Source organism: Leopardus geoffroyi, chromosome E2, assembly GCF_018350155.1.
Source record: "Leopardus geoffroyi isolate Oge1 chromosome E2, O.geoffroyi_Oge1_pat1.0, whole genome shotgun sequence".
Lineage (NCBI taxonomy): Eukaryota > Metazoa > Chordata > Mammalia > Carnivora > Felidae > Leopardus > Leopardus geoffroyi.
The window spans coordinates 3,964,905-3,990,664 of NC_059335.1; the positions used below are offsets into that span (position 1 = coordinate 3,964,905).

General features: G+C 59.3%; 3 protein-coding genes across 5 annotated transcripts; 1 reads left to right on the forward strand and 2 right to left on the reverse strand.

The window, feature by feature from the left end:
* Positions 1-252: 252 nt before the first annotated feature.
* PRPF31 (pre-mRNA processing factor 31) lies at positions 253-15,569 on the reverse strand. The gene is made up of 14 exons (XM_045441571.1): positions 15,447-15,569; positions 13,847-14,031; positions 13,684-13,744; positions 11,099-11,182; positions 10,405-10,502; positions 9,391-9,497; positions 7,465-7,634; positions 5,469-5,626; positions 4,106-4,195; positions 2,659-2,786; positions 2,506-2,578; positions 1,915-2,043; positions 1,721-1,819; positions 253-644 (listed from the first exon to the last, which is right to left on the reverse strand). The coding sequence occupies exons 2-14, from the start codon at positions 14,021-14,023 to the stop codon at positions 519-521; spliced, it is 1,500 nt and encodes a 499-aa protein (XP_045297527.1). The 5' UTR covers positions 14,024-14,031; positions 15,447-15,569; the 3' UTR covers positions 253-518.
* Positions 15,570-15,595: 26 nt separating this feature from the next.
* Positions 15,596-23,106, forward strand: TFPT (TCF3 fusion partner). Of its 2 annotated transcripts, none has more exons than XM_045441603.1 (6): positions 15,596-16,016; positions 16,423-16,681; positions 19,226-19,296; positions 22,129-22,198; positions 22,278-22,496; positions 22,945-23,106. In XM_045441603.1, the coding sequence occupies exons 1-6, from the start codon at positions 15,994-15,996 to the stop codon at positions 23,062-23,064; spliced, it is 762 nt and encodes a 253-aa protein (XP_045297559.1). In that variant the 5' UTR covers positions 15,596-15,993; the 3' UTR covers positions 23,065-23,106. The 2 variants fall into 2 exon arrangements, with proteins under 2 accessions (XP_045297559.1, XP_045297560.1); XM_045441604.1 differs by lacking the exon at positions 15,596-16,016 and adding an exon at positions 16,109-16,304.
* Positions 23,107-23,159: 53 nt separating this feature from the next.
* NDUFA3 (NADH:ubiquinone oxidoreductase subunit A3) lies at positions 23,160-25,532 on the reverse strand. 2 transcript variants are annotated; one of them, XM_045441608.1, is made up of 4 exons: positions 25,415-25,532; positions 25,118-25,192; positions 23,749-23,826; positions 23,160-23,308 (listed from the first exon to the last, which is right to left on the reverse strand). In XM_045441608.1, exons 1-4 carry the CDS (start codon positions 25,515-25,517, stop codon positions 23,217-23,219), a joined length of 348 nt encoding a protein of 115 aa, XP_045297564.1. In that variant the 5' UTR covers positions 25,518-25,532; the 3' UTR covers positions 23,160-23,216. The 2 variants fall into 2 exon arrangements, with proteins under 2 accessions (XP_045297564.1, XP_045297562.1); XM_045441606.1 differs by having other exon boundaries at positions 25,118-25,219.
* Positions 25,533-25,760: the final 228 nt, after the last annotated feature.

The window sequence follows — 25,760 nt, forward strand, 5'->3', positions numbered from 1 at the left end:
ACCCCGGCTGGCCTGTTTTCAGGGCTGGGGCTTTGGGCAGCCATATCACTTGGGAGCATCAAAACAATGGACGTTCTCCAAGTGGTCTGGAGACGGAGAGGGCTCTGCTCTTCCTGGAATCCAGGACAGGGAAGCAAAGGGCCAGGGTGGGGTCCAGACACCACCTGGATCGGGAGCCCCAGCTTTGTCCCCCAAGCCCCACAGCGGACTCCTCCAGTCGTGCAGGTGTTTGACAAATGATCACTCCCCAGGAACAGAACCTGATAATGTGCTTTTAATTGCACTTTTTCCAAAAGTATCTCCCTTTCTAGGTAAAAAAGATGAAGCGTGATGAAGACTGGCTCTATCCCCCAAGATGGGGAGGCCGTCTTGGTGCTCAGGGGGCCGGCTCCTCCCATGCCTCCTCGGACAGTCCTGGCACGGGGCTGCTGAGGGACACTCCCAGCCCGATCCTGACCCGGGTCCCTTCAGAAGGGCAGGGCCCGTAGCTTCAGGGGCAGCCACCTGGGTACAGTCCCTCAGGTGGACATGATGCCGCTCTTCTCGCCCTTGACCTTGAGGAACTCGGCCATGCTGGAGAAATACTTCTGGTTGGCCTCAGCCACCTTCTTCTCGGCTGCTTGCGGGTTCACAATCTCCAGGCCCTGGGAAGGCGGGGGAGGTGACGATGGGGTGGGGAGCTGGGCTGGCCGCTGACAGGTTCCCCCCCCCCCCCAGCCCAGTAAGAGGATCATGAAATGTCAGGGAGCCCTTCTCAATGGTCCTGGGGCTCCAGGTGATGAGGACAGTTTGCCAGTCACCAAACTGCCCCCGCCCCAAAGGAGGACCTGGGCATCTGAATATTTAACAGGTCCTCCAGGTGATTTTAAAAACACAGTTTCAGAACAGCCAACCCGGTTTGGTTCCTGAGTAAGGAAACCGAGTCACAGAGTGAAGCGGCTCCCCTGCCGCCGTGGTGCGAATCACACCAACCCCGGTAGTGACAGTGACCCGCGCTGGGGGCCCCACAGTGGCTGGAACCTTTCCCAGTATCCTCCACACGGTAACCCTCACCTTGCGGCTGAGGCCTCCCTGGGGGCCTCCAGCCTGACCCCTCACCCCCTCTTCTCCGTGCACTTTCCACTTTCCGACAGGCTGTGTATCTTACCTACCTGACCTGCCACCCCATAAGGTCCACAAAGGCAAGGCTTACTGCCTGGTGTCTGTGGTTTTGCCCCCGGCCCTTCCAACGGTGCAGGGGACTTAGGTGCTCAGCAGACCCTTGCTGACAGAGGAAGGCTGTTCTGTTCGATGCCGTGGGACACACCAGCCCTGTTTTGTGGGCGCGTAAGCCAAGGAAGGGACGGACGCAGTGGCTCCAGCCTGTGCACTGGCCGGGCTGGGACCTCACCCTCCCAGCCAGCTATGAACCCTCTCACGAGGGCCTGTGGTTGTCCCAACCACCCAGCACCTCAGGGAGGGGCTGAGCCGGCTCGAGGTCACAGGGTCGCCCACAGCCTGAGTCTAAAGCCAGCCTGGGCTTGCTGGCAGGACCGTGTCCCTTCTGTCCCTGCTAACTTGAGCACCGGGGGGCCATGCCCTCCAGGGGCTTCACTGATGCCCCGTCCACACCAGCCCTGTGAGGAGCTCGATCGTGTGCCTGTCTCACAGGAGAAGAGGCTGAAGCCCAGGGCTGCTGGGAAAGCTGGGAGTGGAGCCTCCTGACTCCGGCGTCCAGTACCTGGAGTGGGGTGAAGGCCACACTGGAGGCTGTCCCTGAGGAACGGTCGCGGATGGTGGACTTCCCTCCGTACACCACACTCTGCTTCTGCAGTGTCCGCTGTGGGGAGGTGGGGGCAGGGGACGTCTGGGCTTGCCCCGGGCTTGCCCACCGGTGCCCCCTCACCCCTGGACCCGCCCAGGCCTGGTCTGTACCTGCAGTGTCTTGGAGATTCTGGCTTTGGTGGCCTCGTTCACCTGTGTCTGCCGTACCCGCCCGCTGCCTGATTTGCCCAGATGGCCCAGGCTGAAGCCCAGGTCCTCCTGGTAGGCGTCCTCCTCTATCTGGTGGGAGGAGGAGGCATCCCGGAGTTAGCCACCCTCCATCAGCCAGACACCCGGCCGTTCACCTGATTCAGGTGCCTGTGGGGCCAAGATGACCCCCGAGAGGGGCCGTGTGTGCATGCACACACGCGTGCACGGCGTCAACAACCGAAGCCGGGCTCGAAGACCAAAGGACACTCGAGCTAGTTCTTGCAGGACCAGCAGGGTGATGCTCAGAGAAGAGAGTGGCGGAGGTGCAGCCAGGGGAAGGACATGTACAGAAAGGCGGGGGGCGGGGGGGATAGGGCCGGCACAGAGTGCTGTGTAGGGGTGCATGGATGTGGGGGAGAGACTGGAGGCGGGCGTAGTGCCCCAGCAGAGAGGAGAAGCGTGGCAGGGGACAGAGGGACAGCGCTTGTGACAAAGACGACCCCTGAGGCCCCGCAGTGGGAAAGGGCGAAGTGTCTGGGTCGGGGTTCTGACCTCTCCAAAGCTCATGCGGTTGGCCTGCTTCCGGATCTCGGTCAGCCCCAGCCGCTCCTTCATCTTGCGGTACCTGGGGATGGGCACCGGGGGTCAGCTGGGGGGCGAGTCCCTTCCCTTTCCCTCCCCCTGACCCCGGGCCTCGGGACCCACCTGCGGCCGCCTCGCTTCTTGCGCTGCCCATCCAGGGGCGCAGGCAGCGGCTTTACCTGCTTCACAGGGGGTGGCTCCTGCCACTTGTCAAACTTCCGCTCGATCTCGTCCTTCAGCTCGTAGCCCACCTGGGGAGGGCGCGCGGGTCCCATCAGGGCCTGGGGGACCCGTCCGCTCTCGGGCCCAGACTCCTCACTGCACTGCACACACAACTGTCTCCTCGATGCGGGTGCAGGCAGCCCCTCAAATGCAACACAGCCAACCCCAGGCCCGCGCCTCCTCCCCAGCCTTTGGCCCCAGCCTCTGCAAGTGGGGTCACCCGGGAGCCTCACCTCCGTGCTCTCTCTCCCAGCAAGCTCTTCCTTCAGAGAGACCCCAAATGCCACCCCTCTCCAGCACCTCTGCTGCAGCGAGGTCTCTGCAGGACCCACCCCGCCCCACCGCCAGGCTGGGGCCTGCGCACTGGCCGCTCCCTCCTCCTGGGTCTCTTCCCCCAGGCACTCACGGGAGCTGCTTGCTAACTTGACCCAGGTGTACGTACGTTACACCTTCACCTCTTCAGAGAAGCCCCCCGCCCCCGACAACCTGGTTAAACAGCGCCCACCTCCCCCACCAGCCCGGCACCCTTTGACCCCTACTCAGCAGTGACACGGCGCCACTGGACACAGCACAGATGTCCCTGGCCCCCTCGCCCTGCCCCCAACCAGAACGTGCATGCGCACACAGGGCTTTGGTCTGAGCGGCGCACTGCGGTAGCCCCAGCATCTCGACCAGCGGTTGAGAGGGAGAGAGAAAGGAGGGAGATCACAACCCTGAACACTGTGCCAGGCTGGGTGTCTGGACGCCAGTGCACAAGACACAAAACACATCCCCTTTCACAGAGCGGGTCTGCTGAGGAACACAGAGGCGAACTGAATGACGGTCTGGATGGTGACAGGTCCCGGTGCAGCAGGCAAAACCGCCCCACCAGGGTGTCCACATCCTCGTCTCCGCTCCGGAGTGATCAGGTGAGAGATGTGAAGACGGGAGACGATCTAGATGGCCAGCGTGGGCCCCACGTCATCACCGCGTCCTTAAAGGAGTCAGAGGAGGACCCGTGGAGACAGGCCTCGAGTCAGGGAGAGACAGAAGACGCCACGCTGCCAGCAGTGCGGACGGAGGAGGGCTGCGAGCCCCGGGCAGCAGGCGCCTCCAGAAGCTGGGAAAGGCAGGGGGCGGATCCTCCCCAAGAGCCTCCAGAGGGAACGCTGTGCCAGCACCGGATCTCAGCACGGCGGGACCCTCGGCGGACTTCTGACCCACAGGGCTGGACGACGACACTCATACACGACACACCCCCCTCCACACACTTAGAACACTGCTCGTGTGTGCTGGGTCCCCTGATGGTGCCTCCCCCCAGGACACAAGACACACCACAGACGCACACAGACGCCCGCCCGTGCCTCACCTTCCCCTCTGTGCTCTCGTGGAAACTGTCCACACGGGCTGCCAGCGTGCACTTGGCCGCCACCAGCCGGGCCGCTTTCCGTCGGAGATCCTGGAGCAGCAGGAAGGGGCAGAGTCAGTGAGAGAATTCGTTTGAGAGCCCTGAGCATTTCAGAAACCACAGGCACCAGGGCTCACCCTCTGCCCACCAGCACTTCACCGTCCCTGCCACGCGTTACTGTGAAAACCTGTAATAACGTGTTACCGCAACAAACTATCATCATTGCTGTTTTCTTTCAGCCCACTTTTCAAAAACTTGAGCCCCTTTGCACAGACATCTATATTACTGCAGTGGAAGACTGTCACATACTAAAAAGAAAGTGATTAAAACAGAACACATCCATCTGTGCATCAGAAAATTGTGTCCTGTGCCACGAAAGGCAGGTGGCCCATGATCTGAGATGCACCAAGATGGTACACGTAAACCCACAGCCATGTCTCGATAAATAACGATAATAAAGTTGGCAGTGGCTTCGCGTGGCCAAAAGCAGCCTTGCCCTAAGAGTTCCAGCCTGGCCCTCAGCTCTGGGAGGTAACCTTTGTTGGCCTGGGACCTTGGACAAGGCAGAGACCAACCATGTGAGACACTCAGGGGGGTGTCTGGGTTACAGGATCTCAGTCAACCTGGAACCCAGATCAGCCACCTGGGCTACCCAGTCAGGTCTACACAACCCCAGAGAAGACTCCCAACTTGGAGGCTCAGTGGGGCTTCCCTGATGGCGATTCCCCCGCACGCTGTCACGTGTGGAGGCCGGGAGTGACGTGGGCAACGGGGAGAGGAGGTCTGGAAGTGCCGTGGCTGCTACTTCTGGCTCCGACCCCACCCACTTCCTCCCTTGGCTGCTGGGAGTCTGTCCTTTCGTGACAAACCACAATTCAAGTGCGTCAGCTCAGTGAGTCTGCACCTCCCTCTAGTGGGTTATTGAAGCTGGGGGTGGTTTGGGGACCCCTGCACCTCACAAGCTAATGCTTACGTTGCTTCTTATGTGCAAGCGTGACCTGAAGGTGTTGCATACATAAGAGTCCTAATCACAATCCTGGGAAGCAGGTTCTATCCCCCCCATTTTACAGACAGGGAGACTGAGACACAGAGCTCACATCTCTTGCCCGCTGTTAATCCCAAGCCCAGCACATCTGCTCCAGGGTCCTTGTTCTTATGCTCCATGTGACCCTGTCGTCCGAGCTCCTGACCACTGTTGTCAGCTGTGACCAGTGGGAACCGGGGAGCAGAGGGGCAAGTTGCTGAGGCTCACACTGCCCCCCGGACAAGGCTGCTTCTGCCACAGCAGAAGGTTCCACGGGGACCACGTGTCAGGGCGGCTCACCGGGGGCAGAGACTGCACGATGTCGCTGTGGTAGATGTAGCCAGTGTGGGGCAGCACAGAGGTGGACGAGAAGCCAGACAGCGTCTTGCGCTGGGCCCCAAGCAGCATGATGTTGCAGGCGGGCATCTTGGAGAGGTTGGTCAGGCCCCCAGCCACCCCTGCGGCAGGAGAGAGGGAGGGAGGAGGTCAAAGGAAACACGGCACTTGTTTGGGGGCTCACCGCACACTTCGTGCCTTAACCTGAGCGTCTGGTTGAGTTCCCGAGCTGGCCCTGCTAGGGAGGGCTGATGGGTCCCGCTTCGGAGGGAGGACTCAGAGGAGGCCCAGAGAGGTGAAACCACCCGCCTGAGGGTGCGCAGTGAGGAGGCGGCCCAACAGGAGCCCCCAGAGTCTACAGAGCTGCACAGCCCCTGCTCTGTGTTAGAACGGCGGCCACCAGGCTGGGGACGCTCTGATGACGGGGCCTGGTGTCAGTCACCCCTGGGTTCCTGTGGGCTTGTCTCCAGGCCCAGCGCAGAGAAGCTGCAGATAAAAACGTTTACCTTTCACGGGGGACTGCTGTGTGCCAGGCTCCGCACTAGGCGTCTTTAAGGATTAGGTAAGCGATCAAGGCATGGTAACTTGCAAGTGAGCAGAGCGCCCCCCGCCCAGAAGCTGACATCAGAGTCCCCAGAACCTTCGTGCTGCCTTATAGGACCGAAGGGACTTTGCAGACACAGTTAAGGACTCTGAGAGGGGCGGGAGGGAGGGGAGGGTTCTATGAAGCATAAGGGTCCTTGTAAGCTGAAGGGAGAGGCAGAGAGTCACAGGGATGCGAGACAGGAGACTTTAAGTGGGGAAAACCCGCAGCCAAGGGTGCAGGCAGCCTCTGGAGGCCAGGAAAGGCCTGGAAGCGGACTCCTTCCGCTCCTTCCTCCTAGAACCTCCATAAAGCAATGCAGGAGCCGGCCGACACCTTGATTTCAGCCCGGAAATCACAGGAAAGTAGCACACCGTCAATCACCACTGGGGAAACTGAGGCACGTGAAGATTGGGGGGTCAGTGAGGGGGAGGCAGGATCCACACTTGAGGTGATCTCGCCCCGAAACCACCGCAGCCCCACACACGCCTGCCACTCCAGGCTGCGCTAGGAGCTGAACCGTGTCTCCCCAAATTCCTGTGTCGAAGCCCCACGCCCACAACCTCAGAATGTGGCTGTGTTTGGAGACGAGGCCACGAAAGAGGGGATTCAAGGGGAATGACATCACTGGATGGGCCCTGACCCAACACGACCGGTGTCCCCACAAGAAGAGAGGACAACACAGACGCGCAGAGGAGAGGCCAGTTGGGCAGACGGCCCCCTGCAAGCCGAGAACCCAGCCTGCCGACACGCTGCTCCCGCCTTCTGGCCTCCCAGCCTCCAGGACCCCGTGACAACGAACCTTGGTTTTTAAGGCCCCCACTGCCTGCTGCCCCCGCCTGTGCTACTTTGTTACGGCAGCCGAGCAACCTAGCACACGGCTGCTCCACCCAGGTCCCCAAAGAGCCCCTCAGCTGAAGGGGCTAGGAGCCCGAAGGGGCGCCTGCTCGGAGACCGCAGGGAGTCTGAGGAGGCCCACCCTTCAGTCCCAACCCGTCATCAGGACTGCTGTCCCCATCTCATGGATGAAACCGTGGTCCTGACGGCTCACACCGCCTATGCTGGGCAGCCCAGGGGTCCGTGCGGAGCCAGGAGCTGCCGGGACGTGCTGGCCGAGCAGTGCCAGGGTCCCCAGCAGCCACACCACCTCCTCCGGGCTGGTCAGGCCAGCCCTCCTCAGGGCCACCATTCTTTCTGCGGGTCTGCAGGACAAGCAGGCTGGCCGACCTCTGTGATCTCCAGGAGGGATGACAGGGAGAGAACAGGGCACTGGGGCCCTGGGCCAGATGCCCCGTTTCATACACGAGGGGTGTGGCTTCTCCACGATCACACTGTCCAAGGTCGGCCCTCTGCCCCCACTCTGCCCCAGGACCTCACCCATGATCTTTGCAGCTGTGGATGCCCCGATGATGATGGAGAGGTTGGGCGCGATGAAGGACATCCGAGACTCCACGTACTCGTAGATGCGGTGCTTGGAGGCGTTTAGCTCCAGTGCCATGTCACAGGCCTCCTCCAGCCGCTCCAGCTCCTCCTCCGACAGCTGCTGCCTGCGGTGGTTCGGGACTTAGGGATGTGGCTGGGACAGACCCAGCCCCTCCTGGGTACCCTACCTGACGGGCACGGGAGCCCCGTCCTTCTGGCTGTGTGCTCATGCGCACACGCACGTGTGTGCACACGTGCACATGTACGCATAGCGTACATGCAGGCACGCACGTGTGCACACATACACGTGTAGCCACAGCATATATGCGTGCGTGCACATGTGTGCACATATATACATGCACGCAAGCATATATGGGTGCACGTATACATGCGTAGGTATGACGTGTATGCATGCACGCACGTGCGCGCGCATACACGTGTAGGCACAGCATATACACATGCACGCACATGTGTGCACATGTACACACAGCATATATGCATGCATGCACATTGTGCACATATACACGCGTAGGTGCAGCACATGTATGTGCACGCACGCATGTGTACGTATACGTGTGTGGGTATGGCATATGTGCACACACACACGTGTGCGTGTGTGCACATATACACATGTAGGCACAACATATATGTGTGGATGCACGTGTGCGGCCTCAGGGCTACTGAGTGCTATTAGCCTGGAAGCAAGGGTTGCTGGGAATCACAGGTTTTCAGTCAGCACCGCTTGTCAGCCCGGGCCGGGCCCTTGCCCACGTGCCCCTGCCGGCCCCTCCTCATCCTCCAGGCCTCAGGCTCGCCGAGCACCAAGGTTCCTGCCCTGCTGCTTCCCTCGGGCACCATCACCAGCTGCGATTCACTCAGCCTCCCGTCCACCTCTGGCGCTAGACAGCAGCCCCCCAAGGGGACCCCACCCCAGATTCTCAGCAGCGTGCCCAGCACACCCTGGCACCCGGAAGGTGCTGGGCTAGTACTTGCTGTAGGAAACCACAAAGGTGAGCTGTCATCACTGTCACTTTACAGAGGGGACCCGAGGGCAGGACGGCGAAGGGACCCGGCGGCCACAGAGCTGCAAGCCGGCAACCAAACCCGGCCATACCCCTCCCTCCCTCAGTTGCCCCGTCGCGCTTATGGCACACAGACAAGGGACCGTGGAGCCCGCCCTAGGCCCCTACAACTAAAGCCCAGGGGGCTGAGGCTCAAGGCTGCTCCCCCCAGTGGAAAGCTAAGAGCCCAGTATTCTCCCACTAGAGACCCTGGCCCCTGCATGAGGCTGAGTCGTCACCTCCTCCAGGAAGCCACCTGCCCCAGTCTGGAGAGGTGCCCCTCCTCTTGCGCCCCAGGCCACTCGGCACCTGTCTGCACTCTGACACTCGCCCTCCAGCCTGTGACCTGCGTGTACACCTGCCTCTCCCCAGACAGGGGCTGCTTTGCTGAGTTCTCTATGTCTGTCCTCAGAACAGTGCCTGGCGCTCGGTCAGCATTTATTCAGTCAACAGAAGTGCAGCCCGAGGGAGGTCTCCACGCCACAGGGCTGTTCTGGAGCTAAGGACACGTCCTTCTCTTAGACACGGCACAGATGCCACAGGGGCAGGCGGGCACCAAGGGCCCCAAACCAGGTCCCTGCCTTTACGGACACCTTCATCCCAGCGAGGGGGAACGTGCCCGAGACAAACGCTTGTAACCCAGGCTGGCCCTCTGCCTCACCACTCAGGACCCCCAGGCCCCACACTCACTCCACACGCGTGGGACAGAAATGAGCTGTCCTCCTGAGACAGACACCCGCCCACTGGGACCCTGAGATCCTCCTCTGCCATTAGATGGGCCTGCGGGGGCCCTGGTGACTCCTCGCCCCTGAGCACGCACCCCTGGGTGGTGGAGGCGGTGACGCTGACGACCATGATGGTGGCGTTGGTCAGGATCTGCTGCAGGTTCTCGTTGTTCTTGCACTTGTCCAGGCTGTTGCCCAGCTCCTGGGGGCAAGAGGGCAAGAGAGGGGAGGCCCGGAGACTCAGGGAGGCCCGAGAACCTCTCCTGCTCATGCAGCCACCCGGGTCTCTTCTGGGGACACTGGCAAAGCTGGGCTCTGTACACAGAGGACCTCCCACCAGTTCCAAGAACTTCCCCGCTAAGGGCATCGGCACCACACTGCTGATCCAGAACCGGCCACCCAGGGAGGCCCCGCCACCCACGTCAACTCGGAGCGCAAACACAACCATGCTGCTTCCCTGCACGGACGGCCCCCCACCATCCTCCTCCCCTGGACTCGCGAGGGAGCCTCCTCGCCCGTGTCCCTGCCTCCACCCGGGCCTGACCCTCCCAGGGCTTTCCTGTAAGGCCCAAAGCCTTGGAGGTCAGATGGCATCCGGCCTCACCAACTTTGTCTCCCCACCGCCAACCGCCTCGGGGTCTTGGTGCTCATAAGTTCCCCCAAGTCTCTGCACGGCTTCCCCTGCATCAACCTTCAGATATCCACTCAAATGCCACCTGCTCCAAGCACGGCCAGAGAAGCGCTGGCCGACACGGGGCACCCCCTCATCTCCCTCCCTGCTTCCTCGGCCTCAACCAGCTCCGGGCCCTTGTTGGGAGGCCCACCCAGGGAAGGAGTGGGCATGGAGGTGGGCAGAGCAGCCTTGAGAACATTCCTTCCAGGCTCCACCCCTTTCTTGCTGGGAAGCCTAGAGAGCTCCTGGCCTCAAGAGAACAGGGAGGGCAGATGAGCCCTCGGGAGCTGTGGCTCCAGGCCGCTCACCTGCTCTCTGTTCCCAGTGGCCGAAGGCTGACTGAGAGGAGCCTTTCCCCTTAGACCCGGTGGTCCAAGGGCAGGGCCCTGCCCTCCGTCACTCAGTTCTTCCTGAGTCCCCACTTTGGTGCACTCACCTTGACCGTGCGGATGTAATCCAGTGCGTTGGGGACCAGGGACTCCAGTTCAGGGAATCGCTTTGAGTACTTATCCCGGATGAACTTGTGGATGATGTCTGAAGTGGACAGAGAGGCGAGGTGTCTGATGAGGGGGCAGGCAGACTCTGCTGGCTGTCCCCAACATCCACTGCCCCTCTTCCCTTAGTGACTGAAGCCCTGAATTTAGCGGGGCTCACGGCCACCCAGCAAAAAACGCCGTTTCCCTGCTGCACGCAGCCATGTGAGTTAGTTCTGGTTTACGACACGTGATCTGAAGTGACATGCAATTTCCAGGTCACCCCTTAAAGAACCGTGCCCTCCTCCTCCTTCCTCTTTTGCTGGTGGGATGCGGAGGTGGGCAGTCACCTTGGACCCTGACACAGGTGGCAGATCAACAAGACAGAAAGGGCCTGACACCAGATGCCGCGACTTTAGGCCTGGGGTCCTCACCCAGACTCTCACATCACAGGAAAACACACTTCCTTCTCAAATAAGCCACTCTGCTACAGCAGCCGAACCTGGACTTGAACTAAATGAGGAGTCTGGGGGCAGGACCCTGGGGAGGCCAGTGGGGAAGGCGACCAGGATCCTGCCTCTGCCCTCCTTGGGGACTGGAGGGGGCCGTGAGGGACACCAGGCAGGGCCATCTCTGCTCGCCCTTCAGGGCACTCACTCAGTTCGTTCTCGATCTCCACGGTCAGGTTGTTAGCGTCCACGATGACCCGGTATTCAGGGGCCGCCTCGACTGGTCCCATCACTGTGAGGGGGAAAAACAGCCTAGGGGTGTGTGTGTCTAGGCTCCCGCAGCTGGGGGGAGACGGGGTGTGGCTGGAGGGGCTGGAGGAGTAAGCCTGGAGGTGGGTGTGCATGTCTGCAAACCTCCCATCTCTCCCCCTCCAGTGTGCCCTCCAGGCGTCACGACCCCATCTTGCCCTGGAACTAACCCTCTGGCAGCTCCCCACGCCACGAGGCCACGGGCCTAGCTCCCCAGACTGCCGTCTGAGGCTCCCGAAAGACAGGAAGCCCTGGGAGAACAAGAACTGCAACTGTTTCCCAGGGCTGCCCCCTCCCTGTGCCCAGAACAGCGCCTGGCACACTGGTGCCACTCCGGGGTATCCGCCGGCCTCTGCACCGTCCCAGCCCCACCCTCTCATGACGCCCCAAAGGGCTGACTGCAGTGCCTGAGCACCCAGGGCTGCTTTGCTCTCCTCTGGGCCTCTGCATATGCTGTTCCCTCCCCCTGGTACATCCCTTCCTCACATCGGTTTCCGAAACGTTCCTCTCCAGGTTTCAACAACGATCACAACAACGATGGTGAAGGTATCACCATCAGCAGCAGGAGCAGCGGCTGACACACACAGGGCTGACCGTGTGTCTCCCACCGTCCCAAGCGTCTTGCAGGCATTAACCTCTTACCCACAACCAGCCAGAGGTGTGGGCGTCAAACTAGACCAATGTTGCACAGAAAGAAACGGAGGGACGTGGCCTGACGTCCCAGAGCCAGCAGATGGCAGAGGTGAGATCCGGCCCCAGAATCCACATTCTTAACCCTGATGGCTCGGAAGGCACCCCGGAATCCTCTCTGCTCCCTCGGCACCCCCGCGTATCCATTAGACACAACTGCCACCCAGTGCTGAGACGTCCCGTGCCCGCCTCCCACTCTAGACGCCCAGTGACATCAGGTCTGACTTAACCCTGAGCATGACCTGACTCGTCACTTTCACTGCTCCCCACACCTCGTCAGATGGAGAAGCCCCCTCGCCTGGTGTTCAAAACCCTGCAGGATCTGGCACTTTCTTCTGCCGCCATGAGCACAGCAGATAAGCGAGGCTCTACACACACAGCTCCTTCCCAGGGCACGCGGCCGCTGTTCTCCGTCTGGTGTGTGGATTCACACTTCAAAGTCCATTTCAGGTACTGGCTCTTCCCTGGCCCCAGAGCTGGGGTCAGCCCGCCCCTCCAGCGGCTCCAGAGTCCGGAGCCCCCTCCATCCCAGCAGGTGCTGCCCACCAGCAGCTGCCTGGATCTGCCTGTCAGCTCCGCCAGAGCCTGAGCTCAGAGCGGAGAGCTGGGCGGATTCCCCAGGGCACCCAGTGCCTCCAGGGGCCCGCCACTGAGTGCCTCAGGAAAAGTTTAAAGGAAAGAAGCAAAGAGCGGGGAGCGGGTCTGACCACACCGCTGCTGTGCCTGACAGCGTCCCGTGGCCGCTTCAGCAGTAAGTTCCATCCCAGAGCTCCCCCTTGGCAAGAAGGCCGTGCGGCAACATGAGCAACCTGTCAGAGCTGAGCTGAGCGCTCGAGACACCCCAGCACTCCCGGAAGCTGGTGCTCCGATAACTGCCCGCTGCAGGGTCACTCACTACTTACCGAACGATACCAATTTTCCACACCCAATAGCAGTAATGCTCCTTCTCTTTCTTTTTAAAAAAATTTTTTTTTTACATTTATTTATTTTTGAAAGACAGAGAGAGACAGCACAAGTGGGGGAGGGGCAGAGAGAGAGGGAGACACAGAATCCGAGGCGGGCTCCAGGCTCTGAGCTGTCAGTACAAAGCCTGATGCAGGGCTCAAACTCACAGACCGCAAGATCATGACCTGAGCCAAAGTTGGACGCTTAACCAACTGAGCCACCCAGGCACCCCACCTTCTTAAGTAAACTGAAGGAAAAAAGCACGCTGGTTTAGAGAAAAATGTAAAGTAAATAACGAAACGAGTGGTTTACGGAGGTGGCAAAACCCTTAACCGGACACGTGAATCACTGACACTTGAGAAGCCTTGAGGGGAGTCCTTCTGCAGCAAGTAAGCGCTTGGCAAGAACTTAAGAAGTGTCAGCTTCATGATGCAATGTATTCTCAGGGCAGAAGGGAACCGGGTTGGGATGCAAAAGAAAAAGAAAGGGGCGCCTGGATGGCTTAGTCAGGTAAGCGTCCGGCTCTTGGTTTCGGCTCAGATCACGATCTCCCAGTTTTGTGAGATTCAGCCCCGTGTCAGGCTCTGTGCTGACAGTGTGGAGCCTGCTTGGGATTCTCTCTTTCTCTCTCTCTCTGTCCCTCCCCTGCTTGTGCGCTCTCTCTCAAAAGTAAATGAATAAATATTAAAAAAAAAAAAAAAGAAAAGAAAAGAAAAGAAAAGAAAAGAAAAGAAAAGAAAAGAGGGCTCTCAAAAAGTCTGAGAAGGAGGCAAGCCGAACTTTCAAAGCTACAAGCAGCAGAGGAACCAAGGGGCGGGGCAGGGGAGGGACGTGGGAGGGGGAAGTTACCTTCTGAAGCTTTGGCTTGCTTGCTGATATACTCCTCGATCTTCATCATGATCTCAGCAAACTGCTCAGGGAAGACAGGAGAGTCGGAACTCGGAACTCTTCAGGAAAAAGAGCTACTGCGCACATCACCCCTGCGGGGAGCCCCTATTTACAGCCCGCTCACCATCTTGCTGTCCCACAGCTTGGCGATGCTCTTGACCGAATCCCCGGAAAGATCCAGCTGTGTCTCCTCCTGCACATCCTCGATCGCCGGCTCCTCTTCTTCCTCCCCATAGCTTCCTCCTTCCTCCTCTTCCGCCGCTTCCTCAAGGTCAGCCAGAAGCTCATCTGCCAGAGACATGCCGAGACCTATGGGAAGGGAGAGCGAGGTCCCCCCTTCATTAACGAGAGGGGGCTTCTCCCCAAGAAGGCCCTGGTCCTTACTGGATTGACCCCACGAGCAAGCAAGCTCCATAAGGACAGGTGTTTTCGTCTGCTTTGTTCTTCAGCTTCTAACTGTGCCTGGCATGTAATAGGTGCTCAATAAATACCCAGTGAATCACTCCATGAACAAACCTCCCAGAACCAGGTGGTCTCCGGTCATAGCTCCCACCACCTACCCTTCTCACACTCACGTCACTGGGCAAGACACAGCACGCCCCTCATGCCACCACCTAAGGCTTAAAAAAATTCACATCCTCTCTTTAAGATTGGACGTCTCCTAGGATCCTTTTTTCTCCTATAACAGAGACCCCTCCCCAAAACTGTAGGGCCCCAAAAGAGTGACAGATATCCTAAAATATTGATCTCCCTAGACAACAGGGCAACCACGTGGGGCCTTAGGTGTCTAGAGCCCCCAGGCCGGTCCCCTCTGGCCATGAGCAGCCTCCTCAGGTACTCCAAGCACTGGACAAAATTAGTATTTTCTTTGAGTCCCAGAGGGTGGAAAAGAATGGGAAACACTACTCATCAAGATACAATCCCACTGTTGTTTTTTTTTTTTTTTTCAACGTTTATTTATTTTTGGGACAGAGAGAGACAGAGCATGAACGGGGGAGGGGCAGAGAGAGAGGGAGACACAGAATCGGAAACAAGCTCCAGGCTCTGAGCCATCAGCCCAGAGCCCGACGCGGGGCTCGAACTCACGGACCGCGAGATCGTGACCTGGCTGAAGTCGGACGCCCAACCGACTGCGCCACCCAGGCGCCCCTTTTTCGTTTTTTTTTTTAACGTAAAACACCTCTCCTCCTTCCCGTTCCTCCTTCCTTTCCATAAAACAACCCCCCTTCCTCATTTCCTTCCCTTCTACACTGCCGTCCCTGGAAGGAAGTATAAAAACAGAGGCTGCATGGGTAATGTGTCGAGTGAAGCACGCTGGGGCCTGGGCCCCCGGGAGCAGCGGGACTCGGACACCGGGGGCCTCACGGCCAATGTAAACGCGCAGCCGAGGCGCAGCTGCAGACACGCCTGGCCAAGCGGCCAAACATGTTGTCAGGTGCTCTTTCTTCAACAAAAGAGATTCAGAACTTTGACGCAGAATCTCTGTTTCAAAGTTTCCATGCGATCATTTAAGTGGATAATTTAAAACTATAACCCCCCGAAACCCCCGCAATACAGGCCAAACCCAACGGATCACGGGACAGATTTGGCCCCTGAGGCGGCAGTTGGGGACAAGCCTCAGAAGTCCAGTTGCGCGTATGAGACCCTCCTGCCTCCCTGCGCACGCCGGCCCCTGGCCCCAGGAATCAGGGCTCCCGCCCTCCCCGCGTCCGCAGCGCACACACCTCTTCCCAGCCGGCAAGACGGTTTCTAGGCGAGTCGCTTCCCGACAGCGGTTGACGCTCACCGATGACGTCTCAGCTTCGCGCCGTCGTCGCGGCAAAGCTGCGCTCTGATTGGCTCCCGCCCCGGGCTGCCTTTGGAACAACAACTTTATTAGCTCCTGCCGCTAGGTGGAGAAGCGGTGAGTCCGAGAGGAGACGGATCTGTCCGGTTTACGGCCTGCCGAGGACTGAGGCTGCTAAGCGGAGAATCGCCGTAGCCGGGCGAGAAGGTGCCGAGACAAGAATAAAGACGGGGGTAACTCGGACGACTAGGAGAGGAGTGCGACGAGAAAGCAAGGCCTTTAAGCCGGGACTCGGGGTGGAGGTGGAGGGGGTGGGGAGTGAAGCCGGAAATAGGAAACTACAACCCCCAGAAGGCCTAGCGGCTAAGTCCCGGATGCCGTGGCCGTAAAGCCTGATGGGACAAGTAGTTTTGCGAAAGACTTAACCTGGAGGTTTGCGAGGTTGGAAGTTCTGAGACCCGCGGCGTCCGGAGAGGGAGACAGACATGGAACTGGAACAGAGAGAGGGGTGAGTGGCTTTGCATAAAACTACGACTCCCAAGAGACATTGCGGTTGCAGCACGTGCAGCCGTCTGCGCTTTTAGCTGAGGGTGGATGGGTATTGTAGTTCATGCAACTGCTTTCGCTTAGCGCTCTTAAGGGACCAGGGTCTGTGCTGGGCCATCCGCGGGGAGAAAGCTACGGTCTGGAGTTTTGGATCCTAGGACCAGGGGTCGGGAGCCTGAGCTCCTGGATCCTGGGACGAAGGGCTGGGGGCTTGAACTCCTTCGGATCCTCGGGGAGCAAGAGTCTGGAGGTCTGGATCCTGGGACGAAGGGATGGGGCTCGGACTCCTGTGGGACTCTAGGATCTGAAGGATACGGAGGGGGCTGGGGGCCGGGAGTTCAGGGTCCCTGAGCCCCCTGACCTTGCAGGACCATGGCAGCCGTGGGCTTTGAGGAGTTCTCAGCGCCGCCAGGCTCAGAGTTGGCGCTGCCTCCGCTGTTCGGTGGTCACATCTTGGAGAGCGAGCTGGAGACAGAAGTGGAGTTCGTGTCTGGGGGTCTGGGCGGCTCTGGGCTCCGGGAGCGAGATGAAGAGGAAGAGGCCGCCCGGGGACAGCGGCGGCGCCAGCGAGAACTAAATCGAAGGAAGTACCAGGCGCTAGGTCGGCGCTGCCGGGAGATCGAGCAGGTAGGTGAGTGCGGATTCCCCGGCTTGGGGGCCCCTTGGCCTAAATCACCACCCCTTCCCCGTCTCTGCCCATGTGCCAGCTTTCCTTACCTGGCTGAATGAACCTTTCATTCATTTATTCATCCATGGTTCGTTTGCTCTGCGCCTGTTACCTGTCGGGCACATGGAAAGCACCTGGAGAGTGGTGTGCTCACTGGCGACCCTGACCACCCAGATCAGCTCACTGATGTTTCCTACGTGCCTCTGGTGCTCCCGCTGATCAGGCTTTGCAAGTCCCCCTTACCCCTCACGTCAGGCTCTCACGTCCTGTCCACCCTGCCTCTTCAATCCCACTTGGATCCTTCTCCTGTCCATCCCCATGGCTCCTGCCCCAGACACAGGTTCTATACGCAGCATCACAGCATCAGCTTCCTTGGTGAGAATGAGGAACGCACCTTTGGCAGGGACCAGATCTAGAAAGGCCAGGAACACCAGGGCACGAAGTTTGGGTTTGGTTTTGTTTTGAAGGGAGGAGGAGCTCCTGAAAGTTTTCAAACGGAGGGAGGAACAGGGTCAGATCTGGGTGTTTGAAAGACTGAGCTGGGTTGTGTTAGTGTCACAGGCCTCCTGTCACCAGGTACTAAGTAACGGCAATGCACCCTCCCGTAGTTATGGAGGCTGGAAGGGCAAGGTCAGGGCGGCGGCGGGCTTGCTTGCTGGCAGTCATGATGTTCCCTCACCGGTGGGTCTCTGCCTTCATGTGGTGTTCTCCCTGTGCATGCCTCTCTGTGCCCCAGCTTCCTCCATTTGGAAGGACACGGTCATGTTGGATTAGGGCCCACTTAGTGACCTTTGACTCCAACACCTCTGTGAAGACCCTATGTGCCAAGAAGGTCATGTTCTGCTGTACTGGGAGAGTAAGGACTCCACCCACACCATCCGACCCCTCACAGTGGTGATGGGGAGCGCTGGAAGAGGGGCGGCTGGTGTAGTGGCCCGGGCAGGATGGGACGAGGTCTGAGCTGGAGCGGGGGGGGGGGGGGGGGGGGTCAGGAGGCGGCAGATGGAGACCCCAGGTGGGCGTTCAAGCCATCTTAGGATGAGGAGTGCGTCAGGCTGCCTGGAGCAGGACCTCGGTTCACTCAGCGCTGGCTGGATGTGTGCTCTGACAGGAGGTGTTGGAGGACCACAGGACAAGTGGGAGGGAGCAGTCAGCCCCGTGTACTAAAACATCCCCCCTGAAGCTGCACTAAAGCCGAAGCTGTGTACGCCCAACGGCAGCTAGGATGTGCACAGGACGCAAAGAGCCATTTGGTTTTACGTATGTGTGTGCGCGCAGGCGTGCATTAGATGGTTTGTGGACAGATTGGGTGTAACGTACATGAACCAGACAGCATACATCTCGAACTAGACCGCGGTTGCCTCCACGCCATCCTTCAGCTCACCCCGACCTTCCTCCCTCCTCCACCCCTGCTTTCTTACTCTTCCCCCTGGGGACTCCTCTCGGGGATTCCACAACAGCAGTGACAACATTTCATCCCAGGAATCCTGCGTTCACAGGGCTTTTCGGTACCCGGGTAGTGCCATCAGAGCGACCGCTGTCATAGGGGAGCACCCACCCTGTGCCAGGCTCGCCCAAGGCTTTCCGCACAGGGCATCTCCGGGCTCCCCGCTGTCTCCACCCACTCCACGCCCCACCCACCCCTGCACTGCCCCAGCTGGCAGTGGGGACCCCAGCCCTGTTTAACACGTCATGCTGGGGTCCACAGGGACTCAATCATCTGCTCAAATGGAGCTGGCATTTGAGCTTCTGCTCTTAGCCCCACCTCCCCCGCCCCACTCCCCATTAGGAATAGGTGGTGGTGTTATTCCTGTTTTTACAAATGCAAACACCTGAGGCTCAGGGAGGTTCTAAGGAACTGGCCCAAGGTCACCCAGCAAAGTGGCAGGCTGGGGTCGGAGCCCACGTCTTCTGACCCAGGGGCGGAACCTGCTCATTTGTGTCTCTCTGATGGCACCGAGGTAGCCAGCTCCTGCCTAATCTCCAGCAAGTTGGCCTGTTTGGTGTTGCGCGACACTTGACATGACAGAAAGTCACGCATTTATTAGCAAGTATGCGTGGAGCACCGCCTCTGCCAGGCTCTGCTCAAGGCACGGGGACACAGGCACAAGTCCCTGTCCTTCGGAGCTTATGTCCCGGTGGGGGAGACGGACGGTGAGCAAGAAGAAAAGTGGGTGGGCGAGAAGGCAGTGAGGAGTGTGGGAAGGAAACGAGCGGAGGAGGGGCTGGGCGCCCAGGTTCTGGGGGGCAGGGAGAGGGTGGTGCAGTGTAGTGGGAGGTCTGGGTGGACTCCCTGACTGGGAATGTGTGAGCTCAGACTTGAGGGAGCGGTGCAGGCGTGTGGGGAAGCTCCCAGGACAGAAGGAGGCCCACGGGAGTGGAGGGGATGGAGGGAGAGGGGCAGGAGAGGCTGTGTGGCCGCTCCCGGGGTCACCGCACGGCACGGCACGTGTGGAGTAAGCGACGGGAGTCGGTGACCCGTGCGCTCTGCTGCCTCCTTGCAGGTGAACGAGCGGGTCCTGAACAGGCTCCACCAGGTGCAGAGGATAACCCGGAGGCTTCAGCAGGAGCGGAGGTAACCCCTTGCATGTCAGGCCGGGCCTCCGGCCTCCGCTCCCCGCTGCTGCTTCCGCCACCTCTCGGGCTGCGCCTGCCCCCAGCGATTGCCGCTTGCCACGGCCGGGAGTGGAGTCGGCCTGGCGGGGAGAGGTGGGGCGGGGGGCGAGGAGAGGCGGGGCGAGAACGAAGGGGCGTGGCGCGAAGCCTCGGCCTTGGCTTCGGGCCGTGTTGCTGGGGGACTCTGAGCCTGCTTCCTGTCTCAGTTGAATACCCACAGGTGGCGACTTCACCTGAAACTTCATTAAAGTCGAAATTTAACATCTGTCAGGACACACTTAGTTCGTTGAAATGAAATAGAAAATTCGCAACATCAAAAAGTCCGTTCCTGTGTCAATATCACCACATGCCAGGTGCTCCCCAACAGCGGCAGGTGGGCAGTGGTGACTACAGTGGATGGTGCAGGTGCGGGAAGTTTCTGGGTGCACTTCCGGAACACTTGTAACACCGTGGCAAGGCCACCTAAGCGCTGCCAACCCTCGATCCTGTCGGCAGCTCTGGACAGTGTCCACCCACTGGACAGTGACTTCTGGTCACCTCACAGGCATCCAGAACTAACCCTGATCTCACCCCCCACCCCCAGCCCCTTGTCTGCTCACATCGGAGAATGAACCTTCCCAGCTGCTGCTTTCTGTCCCCCCCTCATCTGCTGCAACCTCAGAACAGACCCAGGATGCCAGCACCCTGGGCCCAGGGACATGGCTCCTTGTCCAATTCCTGCCACCCTCTCCCTGGCCTCTTAACTTCTCCCAGGTCCCCTGTCCCAACACCCTGGGTGAACCACTTTTCCTATCTGCACCAGTAGCCAACATCCTCTTTACAGTAGAACCAAGAGAGCTTACAAAGCCAGCAGTGGCCTGCGTGGCTGAAACATCACAAGGTTGGGAAGGTATCTGTAGCTGGTAAACTCCCCTCAACAATACACATCAGTCAGGACGGTTCACCGTCTGAACCATCTATCTGGAGCTCAGCCCTGTGGTTCTCACAGTGTGGCCCCTGGCCCAGCAGCGTGGGAACTTGCTCTTGGCTCAGGTCATGATCCCAGGGTCAGGGGATCAACCCCCCTGCATCAGGCTCTGTGCTGACAGTGCAGAGCCTGCTTGGGATTCTCTCTCCTCCTCTCTCTCTGCCCCTCCCCTGTGTGCACTCGCTCTCTAAAAAAAAAAAAAAAAAAAGTGCCACTATGTAAAAACGGTAAGGCAGTTCCCCCAAATTTAAGAACAGAATTACCATGAGATCTAGCAATTCCGTTTCTAGACATGTCCCCAGAAGCATCGGAAGCAGGTCACTAGCAGAGGTGTGCACGCCCAGGATCCTGACAGTATCGACAAGAGCCTAAATGTGGAAGGCCCCAAGCATCCGGGTATGGGTGAGCGGAGGAACAAAACGTCTGCACGTGAGAGTATGATTCAGTCTTAAAAAGGAAGGAAATCCCACCACAGGCTACACCGTGCACGAGGACATTGTGCTTAGGGAAGCAAGCCTGTCCCAGAAGGACAAGATACCACGTATACGAGGCATTCAGTCAAGGTCACAGGGGCAGAAAGGAGAATGGTGGTGGTTTAATGGGGCAGGGTTTCTTTCTGGGAAGAGGAAGAGAGCCCCGGAGTCGGATGGTGGGACGGTGGCACAGCAGTGTGAATGTACTTAATGCCGCGACGCTGCACGCTTAAAAACGGTTCCGCTGGCAAACTGTGTGTTATGAATGTCTTAGCATAATTCTTAAAAAACACTTTTTTTAGAAGTTAAAAAAAGATAAAAAGTAAGACGGACCAAGTCACTTCCCTGCTCAAAACCCTGCAGAGGCTCCCAGCTGAGTCCCCAGCACACCCCCTGCTCCCGCCTCAGGGCTGCTGTACTCGCCGTGAGTTCAGCCAGAAAGGCTTTCCTGCCATTCCCTCGCCTCCATGAGGCGGCCCCCACCGTCCATTTGAGGTTCAAGCCCTCTTCCAAGTATCCTGGTATTCTCCTCCCTACTTTTCCAGCTTACTCTTTTTTTTTCTTATTTTAGAGCGAGCACGTGTGCGCTGGCGGGGGGGGGGGGGGGGTGGAGGGGGCAGGGGGAGAGGAGAGGAAGAGTGAGAATCCCAGGAAGGCTCTCTACACTGTCAGCACGGAGCCTGACGCAAGGCTTGATCCCATGACTCTGAGATCATGACCGGAGCCGAAATCAGAGTCGGACGCTTAGCGGCCTGAGCCGCCCAGGAGCCCCACAGCTTACTCTGCTCTGTTGATTGGCTGATGGTCCCCCTGCAAAACTGAGCTCAGTGTGCACAGGGGTTTCGTTTGGTTCCCCAATGTGTCCCTAGCACTGAGAACACGGGTGCAGAGCTGGTGTGGACACACCATGAGACTGCATGATAAACACTTCTCCGGGCGCCGGCCCACAGGTAGCATTCAGAGCTTAAACAAACAGAAGAACCCCAAAGCCCCGGAAGCCGAGACGGAAGCGGAGAAGGCGGCATCAGCAGGAGTGCCCTGCACCTTTCTCTAGCCCTTTGGTTCCTGGTAAAGAACTCAGCCGACGCCGGAATGTCCCCTGAGCCCGCACACTGAGCACTAGGAGATGCCACTGTCTAGCTGCAGGGTCACCCTCACGGCCACCCGCCCACACAGGGTTGTTGCATCCTGTCGACAGTTAACAGGTGAAGAGAGGTCACCCAGTGCGGCCCAGGGTCCCACTGGCTGGGCAGGTATCAGGCACTCAGGTCTCAGATTTGGGAGCTCCGAACCCCTTTCCCGACCCACCGGACGCTGACGCTGTGCCCCTGGGGGCCTCTCTCCGGAGCAGGTTCCTCATGAGAGTGCTGGATGCCTACGGCGATGACTACCGCGCCAGCCAGCTCACCATCGTGCTGGAGGTGAGCGCGGCCTCCTGGCGGGCCGGGCGGGCTGGGCGATGGGATGCAGCCTTCATCTGCTGCCCCTTCCCCCCACCAGGACGAGGGCAGCCAGGGCACAGATGCTCCCACCCCTGGCAACGCGGAGAACGAGCCCCCAGAGAAGGAGGGGCTGTCCCCGCCCCGAAGGACACCCGCACCCCCGGAACCCAGCAGCCCGACCCCTGGTGAGGGGCCCAGCGGGCGCAAGAGGCGGCGAGGGCCCCGGGATGGACGCCGAGCCGGAGCTGTGCTGACTCCAGAACTGGCCCCAGTGCAGGTGGGACCAGGGCTCCTGCTTTGTGACAGTGCTGTGGGAGCCGGGCCCTGCAGCCCATGCAGGCTCAGGGCTGGGGCGGCTGGAGGAAGCAGGTTGGGCTGCAGGGGCTGGGATGGGCAGGGAAGGAGAAAGCTGGAAAAAGCCAGGTGGGGACTTGGGTGGAAAAGGAAGGAGAGAGACCTGGAGAAGGGAGGGGGAGGAGGGGGGCAGGAAGGAGGAGGGAGAAGGTTGGGAGAGACCTGGAGGAGGCTGGGTAGGGGGCAGGTCGGAGGACCGGAGCAGGTGGGGACAGAGGAGGAGGAGGATCAGAGAACAGGGGTGGAAGGGAAGGCAGGGCTGTTGGGGTTCTCCCCGAGGTGCCTGAGGTTGTCTGAGGAGGCAGAATGGTGAGGCCAGCAGCCTTTCTCTAGGTCCCAGGGCTGCTCATGCCTGCCCCTCTCTCCCCCAGATTAAGGTGGAGGAAGACTTCGGCTTCGAAGCAGATGAGGCCCTGGACTCCAGCTGGGTTTCTCGGGGGCCAGACAAACTGCTGCCCTACCCCACTCTAGCCAGCCCCGCCTTTGACTGACCCCCCTGCCTCCAGTAAACTGACCCACAGACTTGCCTTGGCCACCGTCTACTGTTTCCACCTCTGATCACACACAAGCTCAGATTCTGGGGTCACTTTTCACATTTTATTGGCCACAGGGGAGGGGGCCTCCTCCGTGTCACCGGAGGTGCTCAGAGTTTCTTCAGCCACTCCAAGCTTGGACCCTCAGGGTCCTGGGGGTGGCTGGGCACGTCAGGCATGTTCCCATCATCTCGGAGGGGCACTGTGGGGCAGGAAGGTGGCCCACTGAGACCAGCAGATCTCGGGAGGCCCATAGAGAAAGGCTAGACTGGCAGTTTATACCCAGAGAGGGAAACGGGACCCCAAGGGAGAGAGGGGACACAGAGAAGCAGGCGTATAGAGACACAGAGGGATCGGAGAGCAGAGAGGGCAGAGACCCAGAATGACAAAAATCCAGAAAGCAACAGAGAAGGAAACCCAGAGAGGAATACAAATCTGCAATGACAGAAACTCAGAAGTGTAAACACCGACAGGAAGTAAGTTTTACGGCACGTGGTTTGGATCTCAAAAGAAAAAAAGTCCAGCCTGCACTGCAGAATCTGTCCCTGCTGAGGAAAGACCCACCCATTCTTACTCCTCCCCCAGCACAGGGAAGTCTACCCCCACCCCCACCCCTTCTGGGCAGCCCTCCTTCCAGCTCACCTGGATAGTTGTAGGGCGTGGCCTGGTTGATCATGGTGGCATATTTGCTGAAGGGGCTGATGGTGGGCAGAATTACAGCTGTGGAGAGACAGGAGTGAGGCCCAGGGGACAGTGGCTCTGGGGCGGGGGGGTTGGGGGTGGTCAGGGGCAGAAGCTGAATCTTGGCAAAGTAGGAGTCAAATGCATGGGAGGAGGGGAGCAGGGAGGTCCTGGCCCCTCCAGGAGGCCCCTTGGCACTCTGGGATCCCCATTTATCATCAGGAGAGGGGGTGGAGGGAAGAAATAGGGGTGGTCACCACCGAATGAGTGCAGGACCATAGAGGTGGTCATGAAGCAGCAGGGGTGGTAGAGGAGGGGAGCATTTTGGGAGTTTTCCAAAGAAATCATGAACTGTAACAAAATCAGGGAAAGGGGGGTTGTCATTGAGAAAGGATTAGTCTCTGAGAAATTACAGTTCACCTAGGGTAGGAGCCAGGAGTCCCAGAGGGAGTATAAAACAATGTTCTAGGCCAGCACTGTCCAAAACAAATGTAAGAGCCACATCTTTAATTTCCCACCTTCTAACACTCACATTAAAAATAAAGGATACAAATGAATTAAAATTTTTTTTTAACCTGGTACATCCCAAACAACTCAGCATATAGTCAACATGCAAAAAGCTTGAGATATTTTCTATACTCGTCCTGTTCCTTGCAATCTGGTGTGTACTTTCCACGAGCATAAAAGTGCTTCTTCTCAGGTGCTCAGTGGCTAGTGTGGCCGGTGGCGGCCGTATGGGACAGGGGCTCTAGAACCTTACCCAGTGTGTGGCCCACAGGTAAGCCGTGCTGACAAGGCCTGGGACCCTGATATAAACGCTGCATCCCAGACCTATGCAATGACAGCCTGCGAGTGACCCCCAGTGCACGTTGAAGTATGAGTAGCCTTGCTCTAGAACAGAGGTTATCAATCAAGGCAGCACTGAGGGATTTGCAAAGGATACAGATTCCCCTGCTCCACCTCCGCCCCACTCAACTCCACACTGAATCTGGTTGATAGCGAGTGTGGAAAGTGGGTAGGATTCGGACATTTTTACCGCTCCGGTGCTTTCAATGGACACCCAGGGCTGAGAACCTGTCCCTTAGAGGGATCACGGACCTCTTGGGTAGGTGTGTACGGGTGGGAAGGGGTCATAATATTGGCGAGGGGGGTAGGCAAGGGGTCGGCGTGGGGGCGCTGACACACGAGCGGAGCAACAGAACGTTGAGGGCGGCGACGGGGCCTCGGAGCTCCAGGATGGACGCAGGTGGGGAGCGATGGGACCTTTGGCGAGGGCGGGGAATGGGGGTAAAGCTGGGACGCCAGGTGGGGGCGATGCACGCTCACGCACCGAGGCCCGCGATGGTGAAGGACGCGACCAGCACCGGCTCCTTGGCCCAGACCTCCTTGAGGAAGGCGGCGAGTCCTGGAGCGGGGGCGAGGAGGGTCACCCCTTCAGGGGATGCCCCTGATGACCTCTAACCCTCTCGCGCCACCCCCACCCGGAAGGAGCCCTCTCGTGATCTCCGCGTCCCCCGCTAACCCCGACCCCTCCGCCTCTACCGGGACTCGGCCCTGCCCTACCCCCGACACTGCTCGGGGCTCCCGGAACCACCCGGCCCCGCGCGCCTGCGGCGCCAGCACTTACTCCCGGCCATCTTGGTCGCGTCGGCGGCGGCGGCAAGAGCGCGGAGCACTCTGGGAGTTGTGGTCCCTGCGCCGGAGGCTCCGCTGAATCTGCGCGTGCGCATTGGCAAAGAGCAGCTGTCCTGGGCCGCGGCGAGGACGCGGAGTATTCCGGAACTTGTGGTCCCCGCGCGCGTCACCGCAGTCTGAGCCCGCGCGTGCGCACTGCCGCAGAACAGCTGTCCTAAGCGGTGGCAAGAAAGGGGGCGGCGCTGCAGATGTAAGTGCAAACCTGTCTCTTTCGCCTAGGAGTCACTCCGGAGCTGTACTCCCAGTCCTCCAGCTGCGACCCATCTAAGGCGGAATGC